Source organism: Coregonus clupeaformis, chromosome 9 (genome assembly GCF_020615455.1).
Source record: "Coregonus clupeaformis isolate EN_2021a chromosome 9, ASM2061545v1, whole genome shotgun sequence".
In the NCBI taxonomy this organism is placed as follows: Eukaryota; Metazoa; Chordata; class Actinopteri; order Salmoniformes; family Salmonidae; genus Coregonus; species Coregonus clupeaformis.
The window spans coordinates 48,891,024-48,903,467 of record NC_059200.1 but is presented as its reverse complement, the minus strand read 5'-3'; the positions used below and the strand labels follow the sequence as shown (position 1 = coordinate 48,903,467).

The window sequence follows — 12,444 nt, the reverse complement described above, 5'->3', positions numbered from 1 at the left end:
ATTCATTGGAGTGTCCCGGATTTACATTTACTATGTTCAGTTGGAGTCCAGGTTGCTGTATTACATAAGTATCTAGTCATCATTGCCATCTCTTCTAAGTTCTAGTCAGGAGTTCTCATGGGATTCTCACAAATACTGTACGAGGGAGGTTTAGTCATAGGACTTGTACAGTATATACCAGTGGCGGTCGGTGCCATTTAACAAGAGGGAGGAAGATTTATTTTTAATGAGCATCGCCTTATTTCTATTAAAGCATATTGGATGACTGTTATTCATATTCCATTCAGCCAAATCAATGTAACATCGATAGGTTTAGGCTAGCACATGATACTCTAATTTTCCCTATACCCATCATGAGGTTGCCACAATCTAGCCTATGAATGAAAGTTTACAACGTAGGTGCACAGGTCAAGAGAAATTTGAGAAATCCTGAATGGTGCCGGAGTGGATGGCTGCCGCTTTACGGGCTCCTAACCAATTGTGCTATTTTGTGTGTTTTTCACATTGTTTGTAACTTATTTTGCACATAATGTTTCTGCTACAGTATTTTATGACCGAAAAGAGCTTCTGGATATCAGAACAGTCATTACTCACCTCGAACTGGACAAAGGTTTTTTCTTTAATGAGTCTGACGTAAAGGATATACTGCTACTCCCGGACCAGGCCCAAATCCACGTAATTCGCATGAATAGGAGACAGAGATACAGGGGCCGCAGGTCCGGGTGCCTTGTGAGAATCTACCATCCGTCCTATTGGCCAACGTGCAATCACTGGAGAATAAACTGGATGAGCACTGTTCAAGACTATCCTACCAACTGGACATTCAAAACGGCAATGTCTTATGTTTCATGAGTCGTGGCGGAACGACGACATGGATAATATACAGTTGGCTGGGTTTTCCGTGCATCGGCAAGACAGAAAAGCTACAGTACCTCCGGTAAGATAAGGGGTGGTGGTCTATTTGTCAATAACAGCTGGTGTGCGATCTCTAATATTAAGGAAGTCTCAAGGTTTTCCTCACCTGAGGTAGAGTACTTCAAGCTGTAGACCACACTATCTACCAAGAGAGTTTTCATCTATATTTTTCGTAGCTGTCTATTTACCACCACAAACTGATGCTGGCCCTAAGACTGCACTCAACAAGCTGTATAAGGCCATAAGCAAACAGGAAAATGCTCATCCAGAAGCGGCGCTCCTAGTGGCCGGGGACTATAATGCAAGCAAACTTAAATCAGTTTTACCTAATATCTACCAGCATGTCACATATGCAACCAGAGGAAAAAAAACTCTAGACCACCTTTACTCCACACACAGAGACGCGTAGAAAGCTCTCCCTCACCTTCCATTTGGCAAATCCGACCATAATTCTATCCTCCGGATTCCTGCTTACAAGCAAAAACTAAAGCAGCAAGTACCAGTGACTCGCTCAATACGGAGGTGGTCAGATGACGCAGATGCTAAGCTACAGCACTGTTTTGCTAGCATAGACTGGAATATGTTCTGGGATTCATCCGATGGCATTGAAGAGTATACCACCTCAGTCACCGGCTTCATCAATAAGTGCATTGATGAAGTCATCCCCACAGTGACTGTATGTACATTTCCCAACCAGAAGCCATGGATTACAAGCATCATCCACGCCGAGCTAAAGGCTAGAGCTGCCACTTTGAAGGAGCGGGACACTAATCCGGACCCTTATACGAAATCCCTCTATGCCCTCAGACGAACCATCAAACAGACAAAGCATCAATACAGGACTAAGATTGAATCCTACTACACCGGCTCTGACGCTCGTCGGGTGGATGTGGCAGGGCTTGCAAACTACTATGGACTACAAAAGGGAAACCCAGCTGCGAGCTGCCCAGTGACGCGAGCCTACCAGACGGGTTAAATGCTTTTCATGCTCGCTTTGAGGCAAGCAACACTGAAGCATGTTTGAGAGCACCAGCTGTTCCGGACGACTGTGTGATCACGCTCTCCGTAGCCGATGTGAGTAAGTCCTTTAAACAGGTCAACATTCACAAGGCTGCGGGGCCAGACAGATTACCAGGACACATACTCAGAGCATGCGTGGACCAACAGGCAAGTGTCTTCACTGACATTTTCAACCCCTCCCTGACCATAGTGCCTGTGCCCAAGAACGCCAAGGTAACCTGCCTAAATGACTACCACCCCATAGTACTCACATCGGTAGCCATGAAGTGCTTTGAAAGGCTGGTCATGGCTCACATCAACACCATCATCCTGGAAACCCTAGACCCACTCCAATTCGCATACTGTGCCAACAGATCCACAGATGATGCAATCTCAATTGCACTCCACACTGCCCTTTCCCAACTGGACAAAAGGAACACCTATGTGAGAATGCTGTTGATTGAACGCTGAGCTGTAGTCAACACCATAGTGCCCACAAATCTCATCACTAAGCTAAGGACCCTGGGACTAAACACCTCCCTCTGCAACTGGATCCTGGATTTCCTGATGGGCTACACCCAAGTGGTGAGGGTAGGCAACAATACATCCGCTACGCTGATCCTCAACACGGGGGCCTCTCAGGGGTGTGTGCTTAGTCCCCTCCTGTACTCCCTGTTCACCCATGACTGCGTGGCCAAGCACGACTCCAACACCATCATTATGTTTGCTGACGACACAACGGTGGTAGGCCTGAACACTGACAACGATGAGACAGCCTATAGGGAGGAGGTCACAGTGTGGTGCCAGGACAACAACCTCTCCCTCAATGTGAGTAAGACAAAGGAGCCTTTCATGGACTACAGGAAAAGGATGGCCAAACACGCCCCCATTCACATCGACAGGGCTGTAGTGGAGCGGGTTGAGAGCCTCAAGTTCCATGGTGTCCACATCACCAACAAACTGTCATGGTCCAAACACACCAAAACAGTCATGAAGAGGGCACGACAACGCTTATTCCCCCTCAGGAGACAGATTTTTTTGCCATGGGTCCCCAGATCCTCATAAAGTTATACAGCTGCACCATCAAGAGCATCCTGACCGGTTGCATCACCGCCTGGTATGGCAACTGCTCGGCATCAGACCATAAGGCGCTACAGAGGGTAGTGCGTCCGGCCCAGCACATCACTGGGACCAAGCTTCCTGCCATCCAGGACCTCTATACTAAATGGTGTCAGAGGAAGGCCCAACAAATTGTCAAAGACTCCAGCCACCCAAGTCATAGACTGTTCTCTCTGCTACCACACGGCAAGCAGTACCGGAGCGTCAAGTCTAGGTCCAAAAGGCTCCTTAACGGCTTCTACCCCCAAGCCATAAGACTGCTGCGCAATTAATCAAATGGATAACTGGAATATTTGCATTGACACTGCTGCTACTCGATGTTTATTATCTATGCGTAGTCAGTTTACCTCTACCTACCTGTAGATATTACCTAAATTACCTCGATTAACCTGTACCCCCGCACATTGACTCGGTACCGGTACCCCCGGTATATAGCCTTGTTATTGTTATTTTTATTGTGTAACTTTTTTTTTACTTTAGTTTATTTACTAAATATCTTCACGTGACAAATAACATTTGATTTGATATCATTTGAAACATTGACACATTTAATACCACCTTGCACACTCTTGCCTGCATCTAGCTGATCTAGTGTGTAATCATTAGTTCAACAGTTGCAAACAAGAGTTTCTATTGGACAAATTCAGTTATGTTTTCCCCGTTTTGTTCAGTTTGCTTCCATTTAAGAAAAGGTTTTTCCGACAGAATCAGCGGAATGAATACACCCCTGATCACACGCGAACACAGTTCACTTTCATAGCAGCCACATACAAACAGCATGATCCCTTTGACCGTTGTATACTGTAATTCCTTCTCACATTTATGCACTCACCTCCTCTCACCTTTTCCCTTCACTTGTGGACTTCAGTGCACATCAAAAAACATTTCCAAACCAAATCATAATCGCTAAACCCCTACACACAGCCTACATCGTTGTCACTATATTAACGTCATAGTCAACATAGCTACTAGAACTAATGCATTAGTAAACACACTACAATCATGCTGTACAGTGTACAGTCAGCAGCAAGCAGTTTAGCAGTTTCACTGGCGGGCCCCGGTGGCAATAAATTAATCAAACCAAAAGCTTACCTTGGCTTGGAAGAGTTCCAATGTTGGATAGCCATAGCCAGCTAGCTAAACATAGCATCCCTCTCTTTTTGAGCCGGGTGTTTGAGTAGGCTAAGCTAGCTTTATTCATAAAGACTACTGACGTGTCTTTATGAATAAAGTTCATAGCCTGTGTTCCCCCTAAGCTGTGGATCCAGCGCGCTTTGTCTGAAAAAGGGAGTTTCCACCCATTTATTAGAGCAGCTTTTTATAAACCAGATAGCAACCCGCAGTGGCAAATGGGGTTCACATTTCTGGATAAACAGACAAACAAAATAAACATTCTGTACCCTTGTCTATATTTCTTATTTTTTTAACAACCTCAAAGGTTACACTCCTACACAGGGGGTTCAACTACAGGCAGTACAATGTGCGCGTCACATCTGCTCATCCTCAAAAGTAAAGTACATTGTAAATACATGATTGCTTCCCTCCTATGTCTGTCTTCGACCATTATATGTATATAGTATCTTTGACCACTATAAGTGGTGGATTCTTCAGTGATTTGTATAGCTGGGGAGTTCAGTGTAATAATAAACTGAGATTCTCGTCATGTAAACGTCTCCTCTCCTCTTGTTTTCACCCTCCATACTGTCTGACACCACAGACGGTCAGATCAGAGCCTATGGCGCTATAGCATAACAGCCATTCATGTTTGCGCTCCCTTGAAATCCCGGGGATGCCGACATTTTCAAAACAAAAACATATTCCTTTTAAAGGATGAGGAAGACAATATCACATGCAGTCAAATGCTCATCTCCATCTAAAGGTCAAAGCTGAGCTGAGAAAGAGAAAAAACTCCTTCAGCAGAAGATAAAGCAAGCATTCCCACATATGGAGAGCATCAAACACAAACAGACAGATATTTAGGGTGAGTCTTTTATAAGCCCCAAGGTGTGTAAGCATCACACCAGAAGCTTAAACCCAGTGTCCATGACGCCTTTTGCGGCCGTAAAAAAAATAACAACTGTGCAGGAGGCGAATCGGTGCCGTTTAATCTAATTCTGTTTAAACCATTATTGACTTTTCTCTCTTCCTTAATCCCTTTTGACACCTGCAAGCGATTAGCGCCAAATTCAAAGAATAACGTGGACTGGTGTTGATACAAAACCATTTCAAGGAGCTCCAACAGACAGCATGACTTGTTCCTGTGGATTAGCCTGTCTGTTTGGGTTCTCCTTGAGGAGCTGAGATCTGGCCATGACACTGACGAAAACACAACACACGACTCCTAAGGAAAACAGTTTGAAAGAAAAACCAGGAAGTCATATTTCTCTGTTTATTGTCTTTCATAAGGTTGTGTTGCAGTAAACTTGCTTACGAAAGCTTCCCCCCCTTTATCATTTGACTTTCAGCTCTCTCGGCCTATAAAAGGAAAACTATGCCAACGCTCTCTCTCCTCTCAACTCTCAGTGACAACGCGTGCTACAGTGCACATACAGTCATGTGGCTGGAAAACATCACACGCTCCACTTGCTGAAGAAAACAATGTAGCTCAAATATACAAACATATATCTAACATACATAAACAAGCATGTTGTATATGTAAACTGTAGGGTGAATGGCATATACAAACAGCTAAATAAATGGAAACTCATGTAGAGCAACAAATAAGGGTACCTCCATCCTCTGCCTCCAATATGCCCTGTAGGTATTTGAAGGAGCCGGACTGTTTGGGTGCGGACACTGGCTCCTCCGTGTCTTGCAGCATCTTGTACACGTCTGACTCGGTGGTGACTTCAAAACTATGACCGTTTCCATTACGGCCCACAGGAGAATGCATCGGAGGCTCAGGGCTGAAAGAGACGAAGACAAACAAATAAAGTTGTTTTTAGTTTGAATTCAGTGTGACCAACAGCTTCTGTGACTGAAATGTCTCCACTAACTGTTGCACTGTTTATTGATTTAATTTGTGAATGCTGTGACTTGATTTATTTTGGGGGTAAAAGAAATGCAGTTTAAAGAAAGGGAAGGTAAAGGGGTTAGTCAGTTGTACAACTGAATGCATTCAACTGAAATCTAGAGTACAACACATGAAAGCATTATACAACACTTATTTCCAATGTGCTCCTAACATTGACATATTCACACTGACAAGGTGAATATACCAGAATATCTTGAAACTACTCTATGCCTAAGGTATTTTTTTCGATTGAAGTAAACTATGCTGCTGGTTCATCCATTCCAGCTTGGTATTCCTAGTCCAAACAGGAGATAGACACCATTTGCTGTTCACAGTCTGCCCACAAAACCCACCAGAGAGAATCCCCAAGCTCCATTCTGTCAATAGTGCCTAACATTTAGCACTGCTCTGTGAAGATCAGCACGGCTGATCTATATTTTCTGATCCTGTCAAGATACAGTGCACTTGGTCTTCCTCCACTCCGGAGGGACCCTACAAGGTACATTTCACTGTGAGGCCCTGGGAGGCCTTGGGAGGGGGACACGTGTGCATGTGGACTCAGCCAGCACAAACAGCAGGGCCCAGAGGAGATCTCTGGGCACTGCAGGTTATAGCCTGGGAGAACACGCATATTTATCACACATCCGAGAGGCCACGCGATAACAAATGGCTTTTCCACTCCACATGCCTTACCTGTGAGGGGAACTCAGGCTCAGGCCGGCCATTTGGTTTGGCAAGACCCTGTCTCTGTCTCCGTTGCTGCCGTTGTTATGTGCGTACAGGCCGGCTGGGTTGTTGTACTGCACATTGTTGGACTGCTTGGAGGTACCGTTGTTGAGGTGCGGCAGCTCGGGAGTGTAGGAGGGTTTTCGGCTGTAACCGCTGCTGTTGTTCCCCCTGCTGTAGCTGCTGCTGCAACCACTGGTGATTGGTCCAGTGCTAATGGGTCGGAAATTCTGGAGAAGGAAAGAGCAGAGGAGTCATTTAGAAAAGTATGGTTGTTCCCAATGCACTTCTATGTCTTTGTCATGGTCTATTCATGGACCTGCAATCAACTATACAATGACCTAACCAAATATTTAACTGCAGATACAGACTTCCATGAACTACACTGAAAATATATTGTGTGTGACATGCGTGTTCATCTCTCCAGCCAAGCTACAGATAAGGATGGGTTGCAATATTTTGTTTATGTCATCACTTTTCTAAAGGCTGGTTTTAGGGGTATGACTGTCAAACAAAAGATAGTAACTTAAAGGCTGTTGTGGGCTGCACACAATCATAGATCCTCTGGAGTGACTTGTTTAATGGTTGTGCAATGAGAGTACTTCAGACAAAGTTGTCATCCCTCACAGCTAGCCAGGCTGTTGATTAACCTGTGTGTGCACATTGAGTGGTGGGTTAGTTTGAGTGGTTGGCCCCAGGAAGCGTAGGTTCACTGACTCTGCAGGTAGGCAGCAGATGAGGCCTGGTCCTTGTTCCCTAGCCCGGACCACCCATGCCTGGGCCATCTCTAATCACCACTCTGCTGAGCCCTGGACCCCAAACCACACATCCCTACCCCAAGCTACGTCGCCAACCTCTAAGCCCTCTCCCTTCTTCCCGTCCAGCCCAGACAAGCAGCTCTACAGGGTGTGACAAGGAAAGGACTGCCAGAGCAGAGGGAGACTAGCTGAGCTAGCGGTCTCGCCCCCCGATAATCATCAGTTTTTGTACCAGAAAGCCTTTCATTTTTCAGGTCTCGACAACAATAGTAAAAGAGAGGCAGAGAAAACATTTGAGTGTATTGTATTACCATGTGTTCCTGCAGTGACAGTAAACTTGGGCTTTTTATGACGTGTGGATGGATTCCAGCGCCTCCTTCAGACAGTTACAGTGGCTTGTGAAAGTATTCACCCCTCTTGGCATTTTTCCTATTTTGTTGCCTTACAACATGGAATTAAAATTGATTTTGGGGGGGTTTGTATCATTTCATTTACACAACATGCCTACCACTTTGAAGATGCAAAATACTTTTTTTTGTGAAACAAACAAGAAATAAGACAGAAAAACGTCAATACTTTGTAGAGCCACCTTTTGCAGCAATTACAGCTACAAGTCTCTTGGGGTATGTCTCTATAAGTTTGGCACATCTAGCCACTGGGATTTTTGCCCATTCTTCAAGGCAAAACTGTTCCAGCTCCTTCAAGTTGGATGGGTTCCGCTGGTGTACAGCAATCTTTAAGTCATGCCACAGATTCTCAATTGGATTGAGGTCTGGGCTTTGACTAGGCCATTCCAAGACATTTAAATGCTTCCCCTTAAACCACTTGAGTGTTGCTTAAGCAGTATGCTTAGGGTCATTGTCCTGCTGGAAGGTGAACCTCCGTCCTAGTCTCAAATCTCTGGAAGACTGAAACAGGTTTCCCTCAAGAATTTCCATGTATTTAGCGCCATCCATCATTCCTTCAATTCCTTCAAAAAGCTCAATTTTAGTCTAATCTGACCAGAGTACCTTCTTCCATATGTTTGGGGAGTCTCCCACATGCATTTTGGCGAAAACCAAACATGTTTCTTTATTTTTTTCTTTAAGCAATGGCTTTTTTTTCTGGCCACTCTTCCATAAAGCCCAGTTCCGTGGAGTGTACGGCTTAAAGTGGTCCTATGGACAGATACTCCAATCTCCGCTGTGGAGCTTTGCAGCTCCTTCAGGGTTATCGTTGGTCACGTTGTTGCCTCTGATTAATGCCCCCCTTGCCTGGTCCGTGAGTTTTGGAGGGCGGCCCTCTCTTGTCACGTTTGTTGTGGTGCCATATTCTTTCAATTTTTTAATAATAGATTTTAAAATGGTGCTCAGTGGAATGTTCAAAGTTTCGGATATATTTTTAGAACCCAACCATGATCTGTACTTCTCCACAACTTTGTCCATGACCTGTTTGGAGAGCTCCTTGGTCTTCATGGTGCCGCTTGCTTGGTGGTGCCCCTTGCTTAGTGGTGTTGCAGACTCTGGGGCCTTTCAGAACAGGTGTGTATATATACTGAGATCATGTGACACTTAGATTGCACACAGGTGGACTTTATTAATTTTTTTCATTTCACTTCACCATTTTGGACTATTTTGTCCATAGCATGAAATCCAAATAAAAATAAATTTAAATTACAGGTTGTTGTAAGGAATACTCATGGAGAAAAATGTGTAGTTTCATGCGCAGAGCGCTTCACAGGCAGGCAATGGTCATACACAGGTAGGCAAACAGGCAGGAGAATCAAAAACTAGGACTGAAGGCTATAACTGGTTCTCATAAACGAGCTATAAGAAGGCTTAGTACAGTCAAAACAAACAATACCTCACAAGGCACAAACAGAAAGAACTGAACTAAATAAGGAGCTGATGAGACCAGGTGAGTAACTAACACAGGTGAAATCAATGAACAGAAACGAAAGACAGGGCTCCGTACAAGAACAAAAAGGTGAACTAAGTAAACAAATACAGAACCTTACAGTAACCCCCCACCCCAAGGGAGGCTCCTGATGACCCAACGGCACCGGAGGGTGGAGTGGGCGGGCGGGGGAGCAGAGGCGGCCCCCTACCTCGGGGGCGAGGTCCGGCAGGCTGGTTTGGCACGGTCGTGGACTGACCCGACGTTCTGCGTCGAGACTGATGTCCAGTGGGTCTGTTCGGGGGTCGACCCTGAGGTCGGGGAGCAGGACGATCCGGATGGTTATGGTGGAATGCCTGAATCATCTCAGGGTCGAGGATGTCCTGGTCAGGGACCAGGACCGGTCTTCAGGCATTTTTGGGTATTAGACGCTTCCTGCAGATGCTGGTGAGCGGTCTCCCATACCCGCTCACTATGCTGAAACCAGTTGTCTACAGCTGGGACAGTAGCAGGCTCCGCCTCCCAGGGAAACATGGGGGGTTGGTAACCAAGGACACACTGAAATGGAGTAAGGCAGAGGAATGAATGCATGTTTCCCTGGGAGGCGGAGGCGGGCCGAATTCTGAGCGTATTCGGCCCAGGCCATATACCGATTCCAGTCGTGTGGAGAGGGAGAACATTGTTGGCGGATGTACTTCCCTATTTCTTGGTTAATGTGCTTCGTCTGCCTGTTGGTCTGGGGATGGTACCCGGAGGAGAGGCTGAGGGCGACCCCGAGTCAGTCACAGAAGGCTCACCACACCCTGGAGACAAATTGGGGCCCGCAGTCAGAGACGATGTACTCCGGAATCCCATACAAATGGAACAACTGTTGGAACATACACTCAGCCAATTCCATGGCGTTAGGTAAATGAAGAAGAGGAACCAGACGACACATTTTTGAAAAACGGTCTACTATGACAAGGATGGTGGTGTTACCAGAGGATTCAGGAAAGTCTGTGATGAAGTCAACAGCTATGTGGGACCAGGGTCTGTGAGGGATTGACAAAGGTTGAAGCTTACCGGAAGGGAGATGACGAGGGCTTTTGGTTTGGCGCAGACTGGACAGTGGAGTACGTAATCCCTGATGTCGGATGCCAGTGAGTACCACCAGAACTTACGGGCTAGAAGTTCGGTGGTTTGTGTAATGCCCGGTAGTCCTGACCCCAAGGACGTGTGACATCATTGCATCAGTTGGGGTCTAACAGCTGCTGGTACGTAACGCTTCCCAGCTGGTGTTTCAGGAGGAGCCGGGTCTGAGGTTAGGGCTTCCTGTATGGCAGAGTGAACCTCCCACTGTACAGGTCCCATTATGCAAGAGGAAGGAAGAATGGGTGTAGGGTCTGAGTTACTGGTCAGAAGGGCAAACTGGCGGGAGAGAGCATCAGCTTTTACGTTTTTCTTTCCAGGGATGTAAGTAACATGAAAATGGAAGCGTGTGAAGAAGAGAGCCTTGTCTGGAGCTTAACCTCTTGGCTCCTCTGATATATTCCAGATTACGATGATCTGTTAGGTCGAGAAAGGGATGTTGTGCGCCCTCCAACCAGTGGCGCCACTCCTTGAGGGCCAGCTTGATGGCGAGTTCTGTTCCCCACATCGTAATTCCTCTCTGCGGGGGATAGTTTACTGGAGAAGAAGGCACAAGGATGTGATTTTGGAGGTGTTCCCACCCGCTGAGAGAGTATGGCTCCTACTCCTATTTCGGAGGCATCTACCTCCAGGGTGAAAGGAAGGGTCGGATCAGGTTTGCGAAGGACAGGAGCTGAGGTGAAGAGGCATTTCAAGGTGTTGAAAGCAGTCAGTGCGGTATCAGTCCATTAAAAGGTCCGGGTCTTTTGGCTGGTAAGGGCAGTGGCGGTAGAACTGAAGTTCTGAATGAACTGGCGATAGAAGTTGGAGAACCCAATGAAACGTTGGAGTTCCTTAACGGTGGTGGGTTTGGGCCAGTTACTGATGGCGATTACTTTGTTCTCACCCATGCTGACCCCTCCAGGTGTCAGTACGAAACCGAGGAAGTTTACTGAGGTTACATGGAAGGTGCTCTTTTCAGTCTTCACATAAAGGTTATGGTCAAGGAGCCATTGTAGAACCCTTTGTACATGCTGTATGTGTTCCTTCAGGGAGTGGGAGTAAATCAGGATGTTATCAATGTAGACGATGAGAAAGCGGTTGATCATATCCTGGGAAACCTCGTTCATAAAGGATTGGAAGACGGCGGGGGCGTTAGTAAGGGCGTAGGGCATGACCAGGTATTCATAGTGCCCTCGTGCATTGATAAAGGCCATCTTCCATTCCTCGCCTTCACGTATACGGACAAGGTTAAGAGCACTCCGCAGGTCGAGTTTTGTATAGATGTTGGCGTGGTCCACTTGTTTAAGGGTCGCTGGGATCAGAGGGAAACGGTTCTTGACCGTAACGTCATTCAGGGAACAGTAATCAATACATGGACGAAGACCACCATCCTTTTTTCCAACAAAGAAGAAGCTGGATGCAGCCGGGGAAGAAGAAGGACAAATGAAACCGTTTGAGTGCTTCATCAATGTAGTTCTCAATTGCCTCATTTTCTGGGATTGATAGGGGGTAAACACGGCCCTTCAGTGGGGACACTCCAGGGAGTAAGTCAATAGCACAGTCCCCTGGGCGATGTGGTGGCAGAGTGGAGGCCTTGAATTAGCTGAAGACATTGCTGTACTGGGCGTATTCAGATGGTATGGTGGGTGGCACTGCAGGGGCAGAGTCCTCAATGGTGGTGGCTATGGAGGGTAGGCTGAGACAACTGGTGAAGCAGGTAGAAGACCAGGACAGTAGTTCACCTTGTCGCCATGAGATGGCAGGGTCGTGACGACAAAGCCAGGGGTGTCCGAGGATGAGTGGCTGTTTTGGGGATGAGAATTCCATGAGTTTAATGGTTTCGGTGTGGAAGACTCCAATCTGGAGGGTAACGCTCTGTGTCAGGTGCGTAATTAAGCATGTGCCCAATGGCTGCCCGTCCAGGGTGTT

The 12,444-nt window shown here is 46.4% G+C and overlaps 1 protein-coding gene across 1 annotated transcript in view; it reads right to left on the bottom strand.

Annotated features, from left to right (window-relative positions):
• Nucleotides 1-12,444, bottom strand: part of LOC121574014 (PDZ and LIM domain protein 4-like) — a 71,010-nt gene that overhangs the window by 5,258 nt on the left and 53,308 nt on the right. The window contains exons 4-5 of the mRNA XM_041886522.2: nucleotides 6,740-7,002; nucleotides 5,764-5,939 (exon numbers count right to left, since the gene is read on the bottom strand). Coding sequence (XP_041742456.2) covers nucleotides 5,764-5,939; nucleotides 6,740-7,002 — 439 coding nt within the window. The remainder of the gene's footprint in view (nucleotides 1-5,763; nucleotides 5,940-6,739; nucleotides 7,003-12,444) is intronic.